Raw genomic sequence first — 20,294 nt, 5'->3', positions numbered from 1 at the left:
ATTTTAAAGCAATAAGGCCCGAGTGGCTGTGGTATGTGGCAAATATACCACGGCTCAGGGCTGTTCTTAAGCACTACAGCCCTTAGCCGTGGTATATTGACCATATACCACAAACCCCCGAGGTGCCTTATTGCTATTATAAACTCCTTACCAACATAATTAGAGCAGTAAAAATGAATGTCTGTCATACCCGTGGTAGACAGTCTGATATACCATGGCTGTCAGCCAATCAGCATTCAGGGCTCGAACCACCCAGTTTATAAGCAATACACTATCCATAAAAATGATGCTCATTCATGATTTCGACTGGCTGAGAAATGCTGCCTGTCTGTCTAATCCCAACTCCCAACTGGTTTATTACTATGTGACAACTTGAGATCAAATGTTTATATTGAAACAATGTTGCAAATGTCGGAGAGACAAACAGCAAGGTGTTATGGGAATTTTATGAATAATGACTAAACGTAGAATTATATCTAACAGAATTATATCCTGTCTGATGAAGAATGTTWGTCCATAAGAAAGAGGGACTGTTYGTAGGCAAGGAACTGTGGCAGACAACTTGTGACCACTGTGAAACTGATAACAGGGATGGAAGTCTCCCCACCCAGGGAGGGGAGAGACCTTGGGCTTGTWGTAGATTGTATAACAGGTGGCAGACAATGTATGAGAAGAAGACTTGTGAACTATGTTGCCATTYTATCTGAGAGGAGGAGMGACYTTTATGACGAAATGTGAGGTATATAGACCAATGTARCGGAAATGATAAGCASAGCTCTCTAAATAAACATTCCTGAAAATTGTAGCTGGGCTGATTCATTTCAACCAGTTTCTTACAAATTCTGAGTTTCAGGCTGAGTAATTAATTCAATTGGGTATTATGAACAACTGAGAACAAAATTCTTGTAACAATTGGTCCTTCGAAGCCGGAACTCAATATCTGTCCCTGCCGTCCGAAGGTACCACGCCGTAATACCGTGCACGGGCGGGTCATTGACCCGTAAATTAAAGACCTGTCCCRTGACATTGGGGTTCCATAACAGGCCGGTATATACCTAAGGTRGGCAGAGACGGTGACGGGATCTGCAAGGTTTGTTAAGTAGGGATATTAAATAAGTGTTGTTAGATAGGACGGTCGTTTTGTACAAATAGGATAACTTATGGTTAACTGGCATAAACTAGCCATAGACCCCATTCAAAAGACATACCTAAATAAAGTCCTAATACCTAAATAGTCTATCTGTATARGGGAAGTAGTCTGAGACTATGAAAAGTAGCGATAGATATATTAAAACAGGTGTGGATATAAACTAGGCTTGGTGAGAAAGGAAGTTGATTCTATGCGAACAAGATAACTTAACCTATTCAAGACTGAAATAAAGTCCAAAAATGGAGAAAGGAAGGGAAACCTAATATAGCGGAGTGAGATACGAGATAATGACGTAAAAAGAACAAGCAACAACCAAAAAATAGGCTGCTGGCTAAGGATTTATCACCCCTGGAAAATAGCTTATAGGTTGTAAACGGTGAGACCTAATGTCCGATCGACACCACTATAGATAAAGTTTCAAGAAAGGAAAAGCACACAGGTTAAGAGATGGCAACATACACACCAATAGTGAGACACACATAGGAGTAATTTAATCAGAATTAAAGAGCCACACACATAGATTGTGATAACAACTATAAGTAATTAGGTAACGGTAAACAGCACATACATAGATCTTAGATATCCATACACCTAGAGTGTAAGAATAGATCATAGAAATACATACACATAGATTGTGAGCATAAAGAAAAACACACATAGATTGTGCAGGACAAAACTATAGCAATTGGATAACGGTAAAAAAAAGCACACATATAGATCACAAAAGTAGATACATAAGAGATATGGAGATGAGACAGAAAAAGGTCAGTAGGAAAGGATTGGGCGGCTGTAAAAGGAGACGGGACCCCAGGACAGGGGGCAGCGGTAGTTTTACAGTGGGCTGTAAATACAGAGACAACGAGAGAGAGAGAGTAAGGAATATCCTTGCTGGGGAAAAGCTTGGACCTTTAAATTAGGGATATTTTCTGGGAAATTGTCTCTGTACCAGAGTTTGCGACTACAGACAAATATAATAATAGGGTTGTSTACGGGGAYGCTCRGTCATTSCAATAGGGATGGTGGTTCAGCGGTAAAACTTTTGCCTACAACGCGTGAGACTCGGGTTCGTAGCTCAGCCTATGCACCAATAGACTAGAATTCATTATGATTGTAATTTAACTATTTATAGGTTTTGCCCGGAAAGATACGGTTGTTAGTGTTTGTTTAAGATATAAACTGAACGTTTTAATAGCTTGTTTAGGTTAAATTGAAAGACTAAGTCATTCAAAATAATAGCGAGGCGATTTCGATGTAATACGTTATGTTGCCTAAATGATCTGATGGAATAATGTATTGAGACTGGAGTCGTATTTAAAATGCTGAATCATAGAAGAGACAGTTACCTAAACCTGATGAATTATGAATAATAACGGAGAGATACGATAAAGCTGTGCCCATCGAATGTTTTCATTCTTATGGATTGACTGACATACGTTATAAATTTAGCAAAATACGTGGTACTTTTACATTTTGGAGTAGAGAAAGTTGGAAGGTTTGGTGTTGCTCTTGCAATAGACTTAAAGCGGAGCTCAATTTGAGTAGGGGGTATGTTTGCGTAATAACGTAAAACTGTGTTATTACGTAGAATACACAATAACGTTACTCAAAATGATTTGACAGTGGTTCGGATACAGACTCCCACTCTTTTCTGTACTGCTGGCAGTACAATTTTGATTGAGAGATGTTGATTGATGTTGTAAGTTCTGTTCAAGATCAAACATTCGTGACCAACTATATTCCTTGGGTTTGGCTTGTCGAACCCGTACTACTGCTGCTGCAGTCAGCCAACAATGATTTGCAATTCGCTGAAATTGCTGATGCCTGGGCACGGGCTYAGCGCCTGCTGCTGACGTCAYTCACAATGCACTTGTGCAGCCAGACAATGAGGTTGTGACTGAGGGTGGGACAGAGAAAATTGTTTGTGTCATTTAGAGGGAAAATGCGTGCATTATAGCTTTGAGTCACTTTTCAAAAAGTTGCTAAAAGTTCCAAATACATTTTCAAAAAGTAGCTAAATTTGTCAGGGTAGTCTGAAAAGATGCTAAATCTAGCAACAAAATTGCTAGGTGGGCATCATTGGTTGGTGTGGCTCACTGGGCTATATTTGGCTGTAAGAGAGGGAGGTCTGAATAGTTTAATCGTAAAAGTTTTGTGATAGTTCCCGGTAATAAATTTTTGGTTTGATTGTTTAGGTAACACCAGTGAATTTGAACAAGAAGTTAACGTATTCTAAACATTATAATCTGTTTCCATTATGTGGAACCATGTCCGGTCGGTAAAGGGGATTSCAGGTTAGTTAATTTTATTTTAAAGGGACAGTGCACGTTAATCACAGTTGTGGGTATCTAATGGCAGGATATTCCTATTAAGAATTTTGGGWGACTGTCTGCAAACGGACTGAATGGGTTTCACATATGACCATTGAGGAAATTTAAAACTAATGATTGGAAGGAGTACAATGGAATGATTATTAGGTTTTGTTTGTAGTCAATGGTTGGATRTCTGAGTCCGGGTAGTCTGACAAAGTGTTTTTTCTGGGAAAAGGAATGCTTCATTGTCTTCATTTGTGATACTGATTTTAAGGTAAATTGAGTAATTGATAATTATGAATGAGTTTATAGTTCTTMGACATAGTTGTAATTTGAACKAATGAGAAGAAAGAAAAGGCATAGCCTTGGATTAACGGTAGARTTATGTTAAGTATTTAGAACATAATCCAGGCCAACAGGACAGGGATATATGACATCTGTGGTGATTCCGAATTATTGAGAACACAGAGATAACCTTAATCAACCTATGTAATTACTTTGAAGATGGCCACCATAGACAGGTCATTTTTCCAAAAATCTATGAGTTCAGACAGTGAGACACTTAGTCAAGATTTGGCAACAACCCATATAATTGACAGARTGTTATGAGAAAGTGCGACAGACAGATAGGAGAAAGGGCAGACGGAGGAGCCCTCCCCGCACTGCTGAGACCTTGAAGGTTTGAGAGCAGAGAAGAGAAGGTGGAAAAGGGGGGCCAGGAAATGAGCAAGATAGGAGTGACGCAGAATGGGTAGATAACAGTACTGAGTGGAGACAAAAGGGGTATGAAAACYTAGTTGGTTTCAGTAACTAAGGTATTAAACACGGAAACATTGCCCAGAAATTATTCGACACAGCAGGCCGAAATAGTAGCATTGACCAGTGCCTGTGAAATAAGAAAGGAGAGAAAGGTTACTGTTTACATAGACAAGCACATATATATCTAAGACCATACAAAGCAGCACAGATAACTCTTAAAGTAGATAAGACACTTGACAGAGAATTGATACAGGATATACATGAACGAACGCCCCAGGGAGAATTGGACATAAAGAGAATGAAAGGGGCGCTCCTACATGATAAGGTCAGACATAAGGATAATTTACTAATCTTACCTAAGTCATTGTTTAGATAATYCAACATATATTAAATTATTGATGAGACTGATTTAAGATTAGTCCATGTTATTGTTAGATAAAATACAGTGGACTCCCGAAGGAGAGATTTCATTAGTACAGAAAACAWATGCTATGTTTAGCATTCGTTTTGGCTTTATTTAATCATTAGAAGATTTTTATTTAAATAAGTAGAAAGTTGACAGGGATATATGGCATCTGTGGTGATCCAGAATCAGTGAGTTTTCTGGGAATGATAAACTATTGTAGGGCGTGGGTCCCACACTTTGCATTATATACAGGGATACTTAGTGATTTGATCTATGGTAGGACTATGGCAGCAGAATACACAATTATATGTTGACAAAAGAGGAATTTGGCACAAAGGGAACCTCTCTATTTTACCTAAGTCATTGTTTAGATGCAGCAAGATTGATACATGGGCGGAGCCAGGTATCAACCCGGAGGGATGAGGGCCTAGTGGCCTATTGATGGCCCAGTGGCCTAGGCAGGATAGGAAAGATGTCGTGGCCTAGTGGCCTATGTGATAATGAACTACTAATAAAAAATAAAAATAAAATGTTTTTAATAAATAAGCTAAAATATTAGGTCAAGATATTATCCCTAGAGTGGTTTACTAGGATATATGTCTTTAAATAATGGATGACATTTTAGCTAATCATGTAGAACAAATAAAATGCCAGAGTTAGGGACCAGAACAAGTAGACATAGAAGTTGAAGATATACTAGCAGAACCCATGAGAAGACTTTCTGGTAACCAAAACCCGTATGTCCAAGATTTTGTGTCCAACAGGTGAATGACAGGAGAAGGTGATTCACTCAATCCAACCAGGAGACTGGGGGTGGATCCAGTCCCTGAGGAGAATAGACGGGAAGCAGCCCCGTTGGGAAGGCCCATACCAGGTTCTGTTAAACCACCGCCTTTGCCATTAGAATAGCTGAGAGAGTCACGTGGGTCCACGTTACCCACTGCAAGAAGGCATGTACACATATAAGCACTGCTGATCACACACAGAGTTAGGAGAAGAACCGAGAACCAACAGGGTCCGGGGGTTACCTCCTTAAACGAAGATTTCCTATCCCGACCGTTCATCACTGTGTGTGCTCCTAGAAGTGTGAGTATGGGGTGGTACCTAGCAGACCGACTAAGGGCAGGAGAGGGTTGGCGGTTTTTGGGAAGAGTGGGGGCTCTGAGCTGCATCCTAGTCTTTGAAACCTTTCTGATACATCCAAATCTACCACCTGTCGGTACTAATTATATGACYCCATTGTCATTAATAAGAAMMAAAAGATAAACTATATAATTCACTGATGAGTGACTAACAAAATAAGGAGTCAAAGAAGATCGAGATGTAGGATTTAAGGTAAACATTAAACAATTCCCTAGGAAAGCAAATAACTGTACAGTTGGGTTGGCCAGAWTGAAGTACTGAAGCYCTTTAACTTCTGATGAGTGCCAGTGTTAAAGATACAAGAATGGCACCGAGAACTTAGATTATTTGAATGGCTGAAAGGTAATCGTTAATGTGACAAACTTAGGTTTGGAAGGACAGGAGACAATTCTTAACCTCACAGCACCTATAACTGATGTAGGGTGGGCTCGTACCAGCAAAGGACGCATACGATAGAAACTACCAAAAAGGGTGGTCAGGAAATTACGCCCCGGGGTTATTGGTCCAACCAGTTCGAGTTAGTCATCAGAGGCCAGTTATAGGAGGCTAAGTAGGCACAGGAGGAGTTTTGACTAGGATGGGAGTTTAGATGGATGCTATTGGCATCCTCAGGGAAGTTACAGATTAATACAACGCTATGGATCAAATAGGTGAAGACTTAACCACTACATTATATTGGTGGTTGACAATAAATAAAAATGTGGATTGGATTAATGACATCTATTATAAGCAACAGAGATTCATGAATGAGACTGGGGATGCAGTAAAGGGGTTCTCTGACCAATTATCCGACACCTCCATCATGGCATGGTAAAATAAACTGACTCTCGATATGTAAATTGTCAGAAAAGGGCGGGTATGTAGAATGATTGGGGTTCATGGCTGTATGTTTATTTTTTTAAATAACACAGCTCCAGGCGGATCAGTAACCAAGGCTCTGGTAGAGAACTATGGGGTGGATAATTCTCTTACATATTGGTTTGACAGTATGTTTGGGAAATGGAAAATTGTCATAATCACTGTGTTGTGGSCCACTTTCACCTGTATGAGTGTTTTGGTTCCGTGTGAATGCTGTTTGATTCTGGGTGTGAAAGGTCTCATTTCCAGGACTCTGGAGAAATCGATGACACTACAGATCGTGAGATATGGACCGATTCCGAGCTCTGACCAGTGGAATGATGAATACATGTCCCCAGACCTAGTAGATGGACCCGGCTCCTTCACATACGAAGAGCCTATGTTGGATGAAACCATTTTTTAATGTTTAGGTCCCTTCTTGTTTTTATGTTTAGACTGTTTTTTGATGAAGATTATAACAAAAATCCTGATAAGAAGAGTTATGATTCTGATGTAGGCCTAGAACAGTCATTGTAAATACATATATTGGTTTTGTGTGGTTGATTTTGGATAACAATAGGTATTTCTAATAAAAATAGAGGTGGGATTTTTAATATTTAGTCAAAGTGTGGATTGTTATCTAATAAAATAGATGTGTGCTCGTGTGTATAATATTTAGTCAAAGTGTGGATTGTTATGGGAATTTTATGAATAATGACTGAATAATGAATAATGACTACATTTAACGTAGAATTATAACTAACAGAATTATATCCTGTCTGATGAAGAATGTTTGTCCATAAGAAAGAGGGACTGTTGGTAGGCAAGGAACTGTGGCAGACAACTTGTGACCACTGTGAAACTGATAACAGGGATGGAAGTCTCCCCACCCAGGGAGGGGAGAGACCTTGGGCTTGTTGTAGATTGTATAACAGGTGGCAGACAATGTATGAGAAGAAGACTTGTGAACTATGTTGCCATTATATCTGAGAGGAGGAGGGACGTTTATGACGAAATGTGAGGTATATAGACCAATGTACCGGAAATGATAAGCAGAGCTCTCTAAATAAACATTCCTGACAATTGTAGCTGGGCCTCCGCCTGATTCATTTCAACAAGTTTCTTACAAATTCTGGGTTTCAGGCTGAGTAATTAATTCAATTGGGTATTATGAACAACTGAGAACAAAATTCTTGTAACACAAGGTTTATACAAATCAGCTTCAATTTGAAGTGATTGTTTTAGCTGAAGTTGCGCCTCATTAGCTCATTGTTATGGATGTATCCAAATAAATGTCACTAGAAAACAGCTTAAACAAATGCAAAAGAAGCTACTGTTGTTATTCTGGCTGGACTTTTTGACGTGACTGTAAGTTAGCCGTAGTTGGCTAGCTAGCAAGCAATGGATAAGAATGTTGCCAGCCAGTATGGCAATGGAACATTTAGAACGAATGACAGGGTCGTGTCCTTAGATACAGAACAAAAAGAATGACTGGATTGCGTCTATAGAACAAACGACCAGCCGGTTTGGGAAGCAACACTAGTTCTGTGTCGGGACTATATCTTGTGGAAGGATGCAATAGTATGAATATATTTATCAAAATAAKGTTTTTTTTGCTTCAAGTCTCAAATCAAATTGTACTTGTCACATGCGCCGAAAACAACAGGTGTCGACCTTAGTGAAATGCTTACTTACAAGTCCTTTAACCAACAATGCTTTAAGTTAATAAAAAAATATAAGGGTTAAGTAAAAAATAGATAAGTAAACATTTGAAAATACAAGTAACAAATAATTAAACAGCAGCAGTATGTGTGGGGGCACCGGTTAGTCGAGGTAATTGAGGTAATATGTACATGTAGGTAGAGTTAAAGTGACTGCATAGATTATAAACAGAGTGTAGCAGCAGCATAAAAGAGGGGTCTGGGTAGTCCTTTGATTAGCTGTTCAGGAGTCTTATGGTTTAGGGGTAGAAGCTGTCATTAATCCTCCTTGAGCTAACTTATTCTTCATTAAGGGTATTGCAGCCCAGTTGTACATTTTATGTTCTTTACACATTGTGGTGACATTGCTGTTCTATACACACAGGATACACGCACATACACTACATGACCAAAAGTACGTGGACACCTGCTCGTCAAACATCTCATTCCAAAATCATGGGCATTAATATGGAGTTGGTCCCCCCTTTGCGGCTATAACAGCCTCCACTCTTGTGGGAAGGAATTCCACTAGATGTTGGAACATTGCTGCAGGGGCTTGCTTCCATTCAGCCACAAGAGCATTAGTGAGGTCGGGCACTGATGTTGGGCTATGAGGCCTGGCTCGCCGTCGGTGTCCCAATTCATCCCAAAAGGTGTTCGATGGGGTTGAAGTCAGGGTTCCATGAAAAACAGCCCCAGACCCTTATTCCTCCTCCACCAAACTTTACAGTTAGCACTATATATTCGGACAGGTAGAGTTCTCCTGTCGTCCGCCAAACCCACTTTTCCGGCTGAGCCGTTGCTGCTCCTAGACATTTCCACTTCACAATAACAGCACTAGCAGAGCAGAAATTTGACGAACTGACTTGTTGGAAAGGTTGCATCCTATGACGGTTCCACATTGAAAGTCCCTGAGCTCTTCAGTAAGGCCATTCTAGTGCCAGTGTTTGTCTATGGAGATTGCATGGCTGTGGGCTTGATTTTATACACCTGTCAGCAACAGGTGTGGCTGAAAAAAACAAATCTACTAATTTGAAGGGGTGTCCACATACTTTTTTTTACATATAGTGTGTTACACACTTTGAGCAGCAAACTGTATTATTTGACCAGACATTAATAATCTGTTTTTACTTTTCATGAAAAATATTGCCAAAGGTTATATTTCTCTAGAAGTAGGTTAACTAACTACTAGCAGCATTATGAGTATCGAGCCACTGACCAGACCCTAGTTGCTCCTTATTACTCAGATGACATTAGTAGTTCTGGGAATGACCGTATCCACTCTGACGATAGCGACACACCCCTACTGAGAAGATCTGCTGAGACAAGGTATGATCTCACAAAGACCCCCCCACTTCGCCTACCCCCTCATTCAGACATGAGGAAGTCCACAGTTAGGAGGCGAACAACCCAAACCAGGACTGAGGTAAAGGGCGATGACGTGATTAACACACCTGAGGTCCAATGCATTGTGGTAGAACATATTATTAGGAGTGACACCGCTACAACATAGCGGCTACGTTCCTTCTCAGGGAAAGTACCAAAGCCCCGAGGTGAAGCTGACTTTGAGACATGGTGTCTGCATGTTGAACTGATGTTTCAAGATTGCCCCACTACATACCCACAGGGGCGGTGGATCCTGGAGAGTCTGCTTCCTCCAGCTTCAGATGTGATGAGGCTACTTGGCTCCTCTGCATCCCCAAGAGCCTACATGAAGCTACTCGATTCAGTTTCTGGACTAGTAGAGGATGGTGATGAGATATTCGCCAGGTTCATGAAGAAAATCAAGGTGACAGGGCATCAGAATATCTACAGAGGCTGCAGTTGCTTCTAAGTACTGCTGTGAAGAGGAAGGGAGTGAAACGGGCTGACGCCAACCATCAGCTAGTGAAACAGTTCAGTCGTGGCTGCTGAGACCACTAACTCTAGGCTTGGGCGCTATACTGTATATACCATGTATACCATGTATAGGGTGTTCGGAAATAGCCACGGATGTTTTTTTTTACTGTTTAAACTAATTATTTGAAAAATAAATTTGACATTTGAATATTTGTGGCTACTTTTTAAGTAAATACCTGCAGTCAACTTGTGCAATATGTCAGGAGATAAAGATTGCGTTTTTCATTTCACCTATCATATAATTTTTCATTATGAAGCTAACCACACAACGATAAGAGACCGGAGCCTTGGGCTGGATGGATGCAATTGATGGAGGGGAGAGGGTGTGGGTAGAGGGAAAAGGAAAGACAGAACCGGACAGAAAGCGACCAAAGGAGACAGAGCGAAAAAGGCCATGAGTAATAGTTCATAGCCAAGGTTTCTCAGCAATAGTAATAGTAGTACCACAGTCTTTTCTATCTGATACTATCTGTGCTCATCGTACCTCCTCCAGMAAGCTGAGTAGGAACTCCTTGCCGGCGGCATTGGAGGTGTAGAAGCCAGACACAGCCTTGTGCAGCAAGTTGGGGTTGAGGCGGCGGCTGGTGGAGGGCAGGGCACYCAAGGKCCTCAGCACAAAGCGAGGCTTTCATCAAGGTTTTATTCTTAGAGTTCTCTTCAACCTCTCCCAGACACCATCTTTGAAGTAAGATGGGATCCTGTCCTGTAGGGARTTGAGGCCATCTCCTGAGATTCATCAGCTGTCCGAGTGGCTGGTCTCAAACGATCCCGCAGGTGAAGAAGCCGGATGTGAAGGTCCTGGGCTGGTGTGGTTACACGTGGTCTGCAGTTGTGAGGCCGGTTGGATGTACTGCCAAATTCTCTAAAACGTTGTTGGCCTCTGGCTTATGGTAAAGAAATTAACATAAAATGATCTGGCAACAGCTCTGTTGGAAATTCCTGCAGTCAGCATGCAAATTGCATGCTCCCTCAAAACTTGAGACATCGGTGGCATTGTGTTATGTGACAAAACGGCACATTTTAGAGTGGCTGTTTATTGTCACCGGCACAAGGTGCACCTGTGTAATGATCATGCTGTTTAATCAGTTTCTTGATATGCCACACCTGTCAGGTGGATTGATTATTTTGTAAATTATAAATGATCTCTAACAGGGATGTAAACAACATTTTAGAGAAGTAAGCTCTTTGTACACATGGAACATTTCTGGTATCTTTTATTTCAGCTCATGAAACCGTACATGTTGCGTTGACTATTTWTTTTGTATATACAGAGTTATGAGTTGGAGAAGAAGGCTCATTAATTGTACAGACAAAAAAAAAATCTAACTAGCAAGTATAACTGAAACTGAGAAGTGTGATGACATTATCTTTCAATAATGACACTTGATGTTGTATACACATTCCCGATACAAATATTTAATATTATCCGAATTTTCAAAATGCACATATATGGTTATAAGTTGCAAGGTTTCACAATTATTATCAAATGGTCAAATTATGAAAGACCGTCCTAAGGACATGCGAGAGAAAACAATGCCAACAATTCAAGGATGCAGAGTACATAAGTGACATATGCTCATATTATTGAACAGGTAGTGGGTCTCCCCTTTGCAGTCTGTTTAGGTACACACCCTTTCTTCACATACAACACCCACCACATTCATATTGGCTCCTATGCCACTCTGGGCTTGTGTGGGTGGAACAGGCTTTGGTTTGTGGACCTCTGTCTGTGTGAGATCGCATGTCCCCTTCCTTTTGGAGAGAGAGCCACACGGTGGCAGGAGATGGCACAGCATGGGACGGGATCGCTGCATCGCTCCTCCACTACCTCCCCCACCATCCTCCCAGACTTTGATGTGTCTCTCATTACTCTGCTGGCATGCTAGCACTTTCTCCATTTCCATGGTAACGGCACATTCTTGTTTACCCCCTTGTGCAAACGATCCCTGATCTATCCTCTCTGTTTTCTCTTTCAAGGCTGTGAAGGGAGTTGTGATTATATGACTTTATGGCACATCTCTTGCCTTTGGTTTGGTGTCTTTACAGTAGATCTGTGTGGCATGTGAACATCATCTGAACATCATACTGTTCAGATGATCAAAGAAATAATGTAGAAATAGCAATCAGTGTAATTACTGTATGTGTGCGCCGACGCTTTTATAATGGTCATAACCGTTGTGAGTGGATTGGCTCACAAAGTAAATTATCCCACTAATGATGTATACTGATCAAAAATATAAATGCAACATGTAAAGTGTTGGTCCCATTTTTCATGAGCTGAGGAGAATTTCTGTCTGTAATAAAGCCCTTTTGTGGGGAGAAAAATTATCATTCTGATTGGCCGGGCCTGGCTCCCCAGTGGATGGACCTGGCTCCCAAGTGGGTGGGCCTATGCCCTCACAGGCCCACCCATGGCTGTGCCCTTGCCCAATTGTGAAATCCATAGATTAGAGCCTAATGAATGTATTTTAATTGACTGATTTCCTTCTATGAACTGTAACTCAGTAAAACTTTTAAATTGTTGCATGTTGCGTTTTTGTTCAGTGTATATGTGTCAATGTGAGAAATGTACTTCATATAAATGACCACATAGGCTACAACTCTGCAAAAGCACTGTAGGTTTACAAGACATCATTGATTTCATCACAGCTCGCCATAAATTGTTTGGATTATTTAAGGAAGATTAGTGGAGCCCTAAAAATATGCGATTTCTCTCTAAATTGGATTAATAAAATTATTTTTGTTAACAGATCTCCCTGTTCTATATCTACTTCAAAACAACAATTCGTACTAAAAGTAGCGTTACAGTGAAAATTATCACTTTCATCAGCTATCTATTACTTTTGACTGCTCGATATTGTCAGGATCAACTAGTATGGTATGTCCCCATAATCCTTTGCGCGTCACAATAGTTGCCAGTCATTCTGCCGACGAGACGAATGTGAGTGTTGAATGGAGTCAAATAAATGTGAATTCTACGTCGTTTATTTTGACATGTCTTATTGATAGTTACGTTGTTACTTTTACTTGCACGTTTCATTTCAGACAGTATGAAAGAGACAACAGCCAAGAGACGCGAGAAATCCAAGGACTCCAAAGCTGATAAACAGAAGGATGCGGGCCCCGAGCCGCAGGATGTGGAGATGCCGGAGGAAGACTCGGCTACTGCAGAAAAGAAACCCAAGGAACTTGATACCCTCACACTTGAAGGTAGCTAGCTAGATGGTTAGCTGAGCTTTAACACAAATACTGAAAAGGATACATTCAAACTCAATGTCAGATACTGAATATTGCAACTGCTTCGTGTTTATGCTACCTACTGTACTTAATCTTAGTTAGCTAGTTAGCGTTAGCAAGCAGTTGTTAGTCAATGTAACTAGCTAACGTTAGCTTATTTGCCCGGTTTAATTGGCAATATTTTGTTCAAATGTAGCTATACTGAGAGAATATAGATAGCTGACCTACTTAGCCTGTTTACTATATGGTCTGACTTTTATTCACTCGCTGTAGTAGTAACTAGCTAGGTAGCTAACGTTAGCTAGCTAGCTGGGTATCTAACAAAAACAAAACCCCCTAGTCATAGCTAGCCAGCTAGTTAATTAATCAGTTTGCTAGCAATGTTTACTTCAATGTGTGTCAGTTGGAAAACACTACTGTCAAAGCAGTACTTTTTTGTATCTCCAACTGTAGCTACCTAGCTTGCCATGTCAGTAACTACATTGTATTTTAAATTATTTTCAGTTTTGAGATAAGTGAAAGAACTGAAATTAAATGTCAGATTTTTCTGTATCACTCTTCCATAAGTCTTTCCTTATAACCTTACTCCCCCTCTCCGGTTGCAGACATCAAGGAGCATGTAAAGCAGATAGAGAAGGCTGTGTCGGGCAAGGAGCCTCGCTTTGTGCTGAGGGCCTTGCGTGCCCTGCCCTCCACCAGCCGCCGCCTCAACCCCAACGTGCTGCACAAGGCTGTGTCTGGCTTCTACACCTCCAATGCCGCCGGCAAGGAGTTCCTACTCAGCTTCCTGGAGGAGGTACGATGAGCACAGATAGTATCAGATAGAAAAGACTGTGGTATTACTATTGCTGAGAAACCTTGGCTATGAACTATTACTCATGGCCTTTTCGCTCTGTCTCCTTTGGTCGCTTTCTGTCCGGTTCTGTCTTTCCTTTTCCCTCTACCCACACCCTCTCCCCTCCATCAATTGCATCCATCCAGCCCATGGACACCGAGGGAGATGTCCAATTCAGGCCCCGTACAGGGAAGGCAGCTGCCACCCCCCTGATCCCTGAGGCGGAGGCCTACCTGCAGCTGCTCCTGGTGGTTTACCTCACGAACAACAAACGCTACACAGAGGTGGGCTGACTGAGCTCACACGCTCTCTCTCTCATGCATGCACAGTACATATTTATATTGGATTGAGCTCTGAATTCTCTTTGGTTTTACATTGCTCACCATCATACCATAGTCCTTAGAAATAAGTTATGACTGGTTTAATGCCCGACTGCCTGTCTTGGTTGTTAGCTCCTCACTTTTCTCTCTGTAGGCCCAGAAGGTGTCAGACGAGCTCTTGCAGAAGATCGGCCCTCAGAACCGGCGGGCTCTGGACCTGGTGGCTGCTAAGTGTTACTACTACCACTCCCGCGTCTACGAGTTCCTCAACCAGCTGGACACCGTGCGTAGGTAAGCCCACCAACACTTTCACTGACTGTTTTTGTTTTTTCTGACTTAAACAGATGGGGAAAGATGGAATTTGTTTCAAAAGGCAGTAGGCCAGTTTGGAACCTATGCAAGTCAATATGTAATGCCTTTGATCGATTTTTAAACAAATTAAAACCCTTCTCTCGCAAAGTTTCCTGCACACGCGCCTGAGGACAGCCACCTTGCGGCACGACGCCGACGGCCAGGCCACGCTGCTCAACCTGCTGCTGAGGAACTACCTGCAGTACAACCTGTACGACCAGGCTGAGAAGCTGGTGTCCAAGTCAGTCTTCCCCGAGCTGGCCAACAACAACGAGTGGGCCCGCTACCTCTACTATACAGGTGAGGGGGAGGAGCCCTAAGCATACCAATTTCTGTTTAAATAAAGCATCACCTGTGATTAAACTGTAAACATTTTATTAGTTGACGACATCAGAAGTTTAGTTTAATCACATTCAATTGAATTATCAGGCCACTACGCCTCTACAGATTTTGAAGTGACTAAGAAACTTCCTCAGAATATGAATTAATTTGTAGTTGTGGCCTTAGTTTGCTGCTCTTCCACTCTGATCATTCTCTCCCTCCCAGTGGCGTAAAGTACTTAAGTAAAAATACTTAAGTCGTTTTTTTGGGGTATCTGTACTTTAACTTACTATTTATATTTTTTGACAACTTATACTTTTACTTCATTCCTGAAGAAAATAATGTACTCTTTACTCCATACATTTTCCCTGACACCCAAAAGTACTCGTTACATTTTTAATGCTTAGCAGGACAGAAATTGTCAAATTCACACTTATAGAGACCATCCCTATTATGTTTCAGTGTTGGAGTGTGCCCCTGGCTAGCTGTAAACAAATGTAAAACAAGTTATTCATACTTTTACTTTTGATACTTGTGTCGGTTTTAGCAATTACATTTACTTTTGATAAGTAATTAAGTATATTTAAAACTTTTAGACTTCTACTCAAGTAGGTTTTTACTGGGTGACTTTTACTTGAGTAATTTTCGATTAAGGTATCTTTACTTTTACTAAAGTATGACAATCGGGTACTTTTTCCACCACTGCTCCCTCGACCCTCCAGGTCGTATCAAGGCTATCCAGCTGGAGTACACAGAGGCCAGGAGGACCCTGACCAACGCCTTGAGGAAGGCCCCCCAACACACAGCTGTGGGCTTCAAACAAACAGTCAGTACACACAGCATGCAGTTTTTCCCTAAGTGCAATTATTACATTTTAGTCTTTTAGCAGACACTCTTATCTAGAGTGACTTATCGAAGAAATTTGGATTAAGAACCTTGCTCAAGGGCACAGCCGACAGATTTTTCACCAAGTCGTCACACGGATTTGAAACGGCGACCTTTTGGTTACTGGCCCAACTCTCTTAACCACAAGGCTACCTTATTTAAAATAAAAATAAATGAAATACACTTTTGTTATGGTTTTACAGTTGTTGCTCAAACTGTATTTATATAGCACATTTCTTACAGGGGATGATGCATTTCTTTTTTTAAATATATAATATTTAGTTTTACATTTTTCCTAATTTTCTTTCTCCACTTCATACACAAACGTACACACGCGAACAACAACTTAGACGCACGCAATGACAATATCTCATCTGCCAAGACCCCCATGCTCACCCCCCCCCACCCCTAAGGCCTGCATTATTGGCTGTAAATTGTATCAATTTGTTTTTCTCAGTCGCTAATGCTATTTCAATATTTCAATAATAATTCAGCAGATACATATCAAAGTGCTTAACAAATAAAATAGCCCACAAAAAAAGTTTGTTCACATCTCTATCCCTATCAGGTCCACAAGTTGCTGATTGTGGTGGAGCTGTTGCTTGGGGAGATCCCAGACAGGCTGCAGTTCCGCCAGGCTCCACTGAAGAGATCCCTAGCGCCCTATTTCCTGCTCACGCAGGGTACGTTTGCGGGAAAGCTGGGTCATGAGAATGCATTTTAAGTGTGAGTAAGATTTCAACCCTGGTCTCTGTTCCCACACAGCTGTCAGGACGGGTAACCTGGCCAAGTTCAACCAGGCCCTGGATCAGTTTGGAGAGAAGTTCCAGGCAGACGGCACCTACACCTTGATCATCCGCCTGCGACACAATGTCATCAAGACAGGTCAGTGACCAGGCCTTTCACTTCGGGCTATTCTTCCACATTCTCAGATGGCTTCCTCTTCTTTTTAAGTTTTTGGTCATGGCTCTTCATTTTTAATACCTGAATGACTTGTTGATATTTAAAACCATCTCTCCCTGTAGGTGTGCGTATGATCAGCCTGTCATACTCTCGTATATCTCTGGCAGACATCGCTCAGAAGCTGCAGCTGGACAGTCCAGAGGATGCTGAGTTCATAGTGGCCAAGGTAACATGACATATTACAGCCATACTCAATTGGTGGACCATTATTCGAACCCAGATTGGGGTCAACGCGGTCTAGGGGCGTGGATCAGAAAACCAGTCAGTATCTGATGTGACCATTTGCCTCATGCAGCGCGACACATCTCCTTCGCATACAGTTGATCAGGCTGATTGTGGCTTGTGGAATGTTGTCCCACTCCTCTTCAATGGCTGTGTGAAGTTGCTGGATCTTGATGGGAATTGGAACACGCTCTCATACATGTCGATCCACAGCATCCCAAACATGCTCAATGGGTGACGTTTCTGGTGAGTATGCAGGCTATGGAAGAACTGGGACATTTTCAGCTTTCAGGAATTGTGTACAGATTCTTGCGACATCATTTTCATGATAAAAAATGAGGTGATTGCGGCGCATGAATGGCACAACAATGTGCCRCAGGATCTCGTCACGGTATCTCTGGGCATTCAAATTGCCATCGATAAAATGCAATTGTGTGCGTTGTCCGTAGCTTATGCCTGCCCATACCATAATCCCACCGCCACTATGGGGCATTCTGTTCACAACATTGACATCAGCAAACCGCTCGCCCACACGACTCCATACACACTTTCTGCCATCTACTCGGTACAGTTGAAACCGGGATTCATCTGTGAAGAGCACACTTCCCCAGCGTGCCAGTGGCCATCGAAGGTGAGCAATTATCCACCGAAGTCTATTAGGACACTGAACTGCAGTCAGGTCAAGACCCTGGTGAGGATGACGAGAACGCAAATGATCTTCCCTGAGGCTGTTTTTGACAGTTTGTGCAGAAATTATTTTGCTGTGCATACCCACAGTTTCTTCGGGTGGCTGGTCTCAGACAATCCCGTAGGCGAAAAAGCCAAGTGTGGAGGTCCTGGGCTGGCGTGGGTACATGTGGTCTGCGGTTGTGAGGCCAGTTGGACTGACAAATTCTCTAAAATGATGGAGGCGGCTTATGGTAGAGAAATTAACATTACAGCTCTGCTGGAAATTCCTGTAGTCAGCATGCCAATTGCGCGCTCCCTTAACTTGAGACATGGCTTTGTGCGCTTGTGTAATGATCATGCTGTTTAATAATCAGCTTCTTGATATGCCAAGCCTGTCACCCATCACATTTGAGAGAAATAAGCTTTTTGTGCATATAAAAATGTCTGGGGTCTTTTATTTCAGTTAATGAAACATGGAATCAACACTTTACAACACTTTTTTGCGTTTATATTTTTGTTCAGTGTATATATTGTACATTTACCTTAAGATCATGGTATTTCCTAAAGAGCATTAATAGAAAAGCACATCGCTTCTGTGTGGTAAATATGGCATGCAGTCCTCAACTGTCCTAAGCCACAGTTGGCAATGGAAAACTACCTCAGTCTCTTACTGATTTTTCTCTCTCCCGACCTCATCCCTCTTTTCCAGGCTATCCGTGATGGAGTGATCGAAGCCAGCATCAACCATGAGAAAGGCTATGTTCAGTCTAAAGAGACCATGGATATCTACGGTACCAGGGAGCCCCAGCTGGCCTTTCACCAGAGGATCTCCTTCTGCCTGGACATACACAATATGTCTGTCAAGGCCATGAGGTTTCCACCCAAGGCTTACAACAAGGACCTAGAATCAGCAGAGGTGTGTACCAACCTTGTACTACTCCTTGTATTAGCCCCTGAAATTGACCCTCGTGAGAGTTCTGTTGGAGATGGTAGGAAATTGTTCTTTATCTGTTCTACTGAACTACCAGTATACTATATTTTACTTTTGTGACCACAAGGGGGTAGTGTAGTCAACTACTTTTTGTCATGTTATATTTGGGGCTAGAATTTCAGACCTAGATGTGTACTATCATTTTAAAATGATTGCTATTTGCAAACTTAATCGTTTTAAAGATGCACTATGCAGAAATTACTCCGCCATTTTCTGGTTGCTAAGTCTTAGTCTGCCTAATTTCAGTTTGTGAGAATCATTGTACCATCTAAACCACTGAAATAACCAAATAACCAAATAACCAATAATAATAATAATAATAATAATAATGAAATAACCAAAAATCTTATATTTTCAGCTATTTGAAGCTGGTGTACAGATGCATAGCACACATAGAACTGATCTACCGCTTAAACTTGCTTTCAATGAGAGTGACAGATCTATAACACACATTTCTGTGTGAATTTGGTCAGGTCTCGCAAAAAGTTACCTATTGCAGCTTTAATGTGTTGACATGTTCTTTTGTGTGTTTCCATTTCAGGAGCGCAGAGAGCGGGAGCAGCAGGACCTGGAGTTCGCCAAGGAGATGGCCGAAGATGACGACGACAGTTTCCCATGATCCTCTGAGGGGTGCAAGTGCAAGGATGCCTTGTTTTTTCCCTTTCTCTCCCCCTCCATCCTCCCTATTGTAATAGTTGTTTTTGTTTATTTCTCTGCAGGCAAAAGGCCATTATAACGTTATATATCTGTGTTAGCATTCTAACATACAATAAGAACACCTCTATTCAACCCTACCACTGGTCCTCGTTGTCCCTGCTTTTAGACTTTGCGTGTGACTGTTAACTTGCTGGTGGAAGCATTTGGTGTATCTGTACTGAGTTTGAGGCCAGCACACAAATAAACAGTCTTTGTCATTTTAAATTCTAATTTGGTGAACACTAATTTGTACAGTGTATGTCTGGAAAACTAAGAGCTGTTTGGCACAGAGCAGCTTGTATTTGTAAGCTTTTCTGTCAGGAATGATGTTGGGTCCTTGATTTGTTATTCTTGCTGCGCAATGCAATTCAATATCTTGACAGCTGCCCTTTCTAAAATGCAGAAATGGAAACTCATATTTCAAAATACCTTGAGGGAAATCAATTAATTTGTTGGCCCTCTTGAGAACTGCGTGCCATTGAGCTCAACTAGTTAGATTTCTCTGCCTCATTGTTCACAGCTCCTGTTCCTTCCCCTGATTTCTTCATTTAGCTCCCTCTTCCTCCTACCTCAGGGTGCATCCCAATTATCTAAATTTTTT

At 41.5% G+C, this 20,294-nt stretch overlaps 1 protein-coding gene across 1 annotated transcript; it reads left to right on the top strand.

Annotated features, from left to right (window-relative positions):
• The first annotated feature begins 13,064 nt into the window (after positions 1–13,064).
• LOC111980959 (26S proteasome non-ATPase regulatory subunit 3) lies at positions 13,065–19,791 on the top strand. The gene is made up of 12 exons (XM_024012046.2): positions 13,065–13,144; positions 13,249–13,413; positions 14,046–14,236; positions 14,422–14,559; positions 14,750–14,886; positions 15,056–15,246; positions 15,990–16,093; positions 16,721–16,835; positions 16,918–17,037; positions 17,178–17,281; positions 18,716–18,922; positions 19,539–19,791. Exons 2-12 carry the CDS (start codon positions 13,254–13,256, stop codon positions 19,614–19,616), a joined length of 1,545 nt encoding a protein of 514 aa, XP_023867814.1. The 5' UTR covers positions 13,065–13,144; positions 13,249–13,253; the 3' UTR covers positions 19,617–19,791.
• The last annotated feature ends 503 nt before the right edge of the window (positions 19,792–20,294 follow it).

Source organism: Salvelinus sp. IW2-2015, linkage group LG20, assembly GCF_002910315.2.
Source record: "Salvelinus sp. IW2-2015 linkage group LG20, ASM291031v2, whole genome shotgun sequence".
NCBI lineage: Eukaryota > Metazoa > Chordata > Actinopteri > Salmoniformes > Salmonidae > Salvelinus > Salvelinus sp. IW2-2015.
This window is presented reverse-complemented; position numbering and strand designations above follow the sequence as displayed.

What these genes read in the sequence shown, in the direction of transcription:
- LOC111980959 (XM_024012046.2), top strand. Translation starts at nt 13,254, where the DNA reads ATGAAAGAGACAACAGCCAAGAGACGCGAGAAATCCAAGGACTCCAAA. An exon ending in CCGCTACCTCTACTATACAG is followed by an intron (nt 15,247 to 15,989) that starts GTGAGGGGGAGG and finishes TCGACCCTCCAG; the next exon opens with GTCGTATCAAGGCTATCCAG. An exon ending in ACACAATGTCATCAAGACAG is followed by an intron (nt 17,038 to 17,177) that starts GTCAGTGACCAG and finishes CTCTCCCTGTAG; the next exon opens with GTGTGCGTATGATCAGCCTG.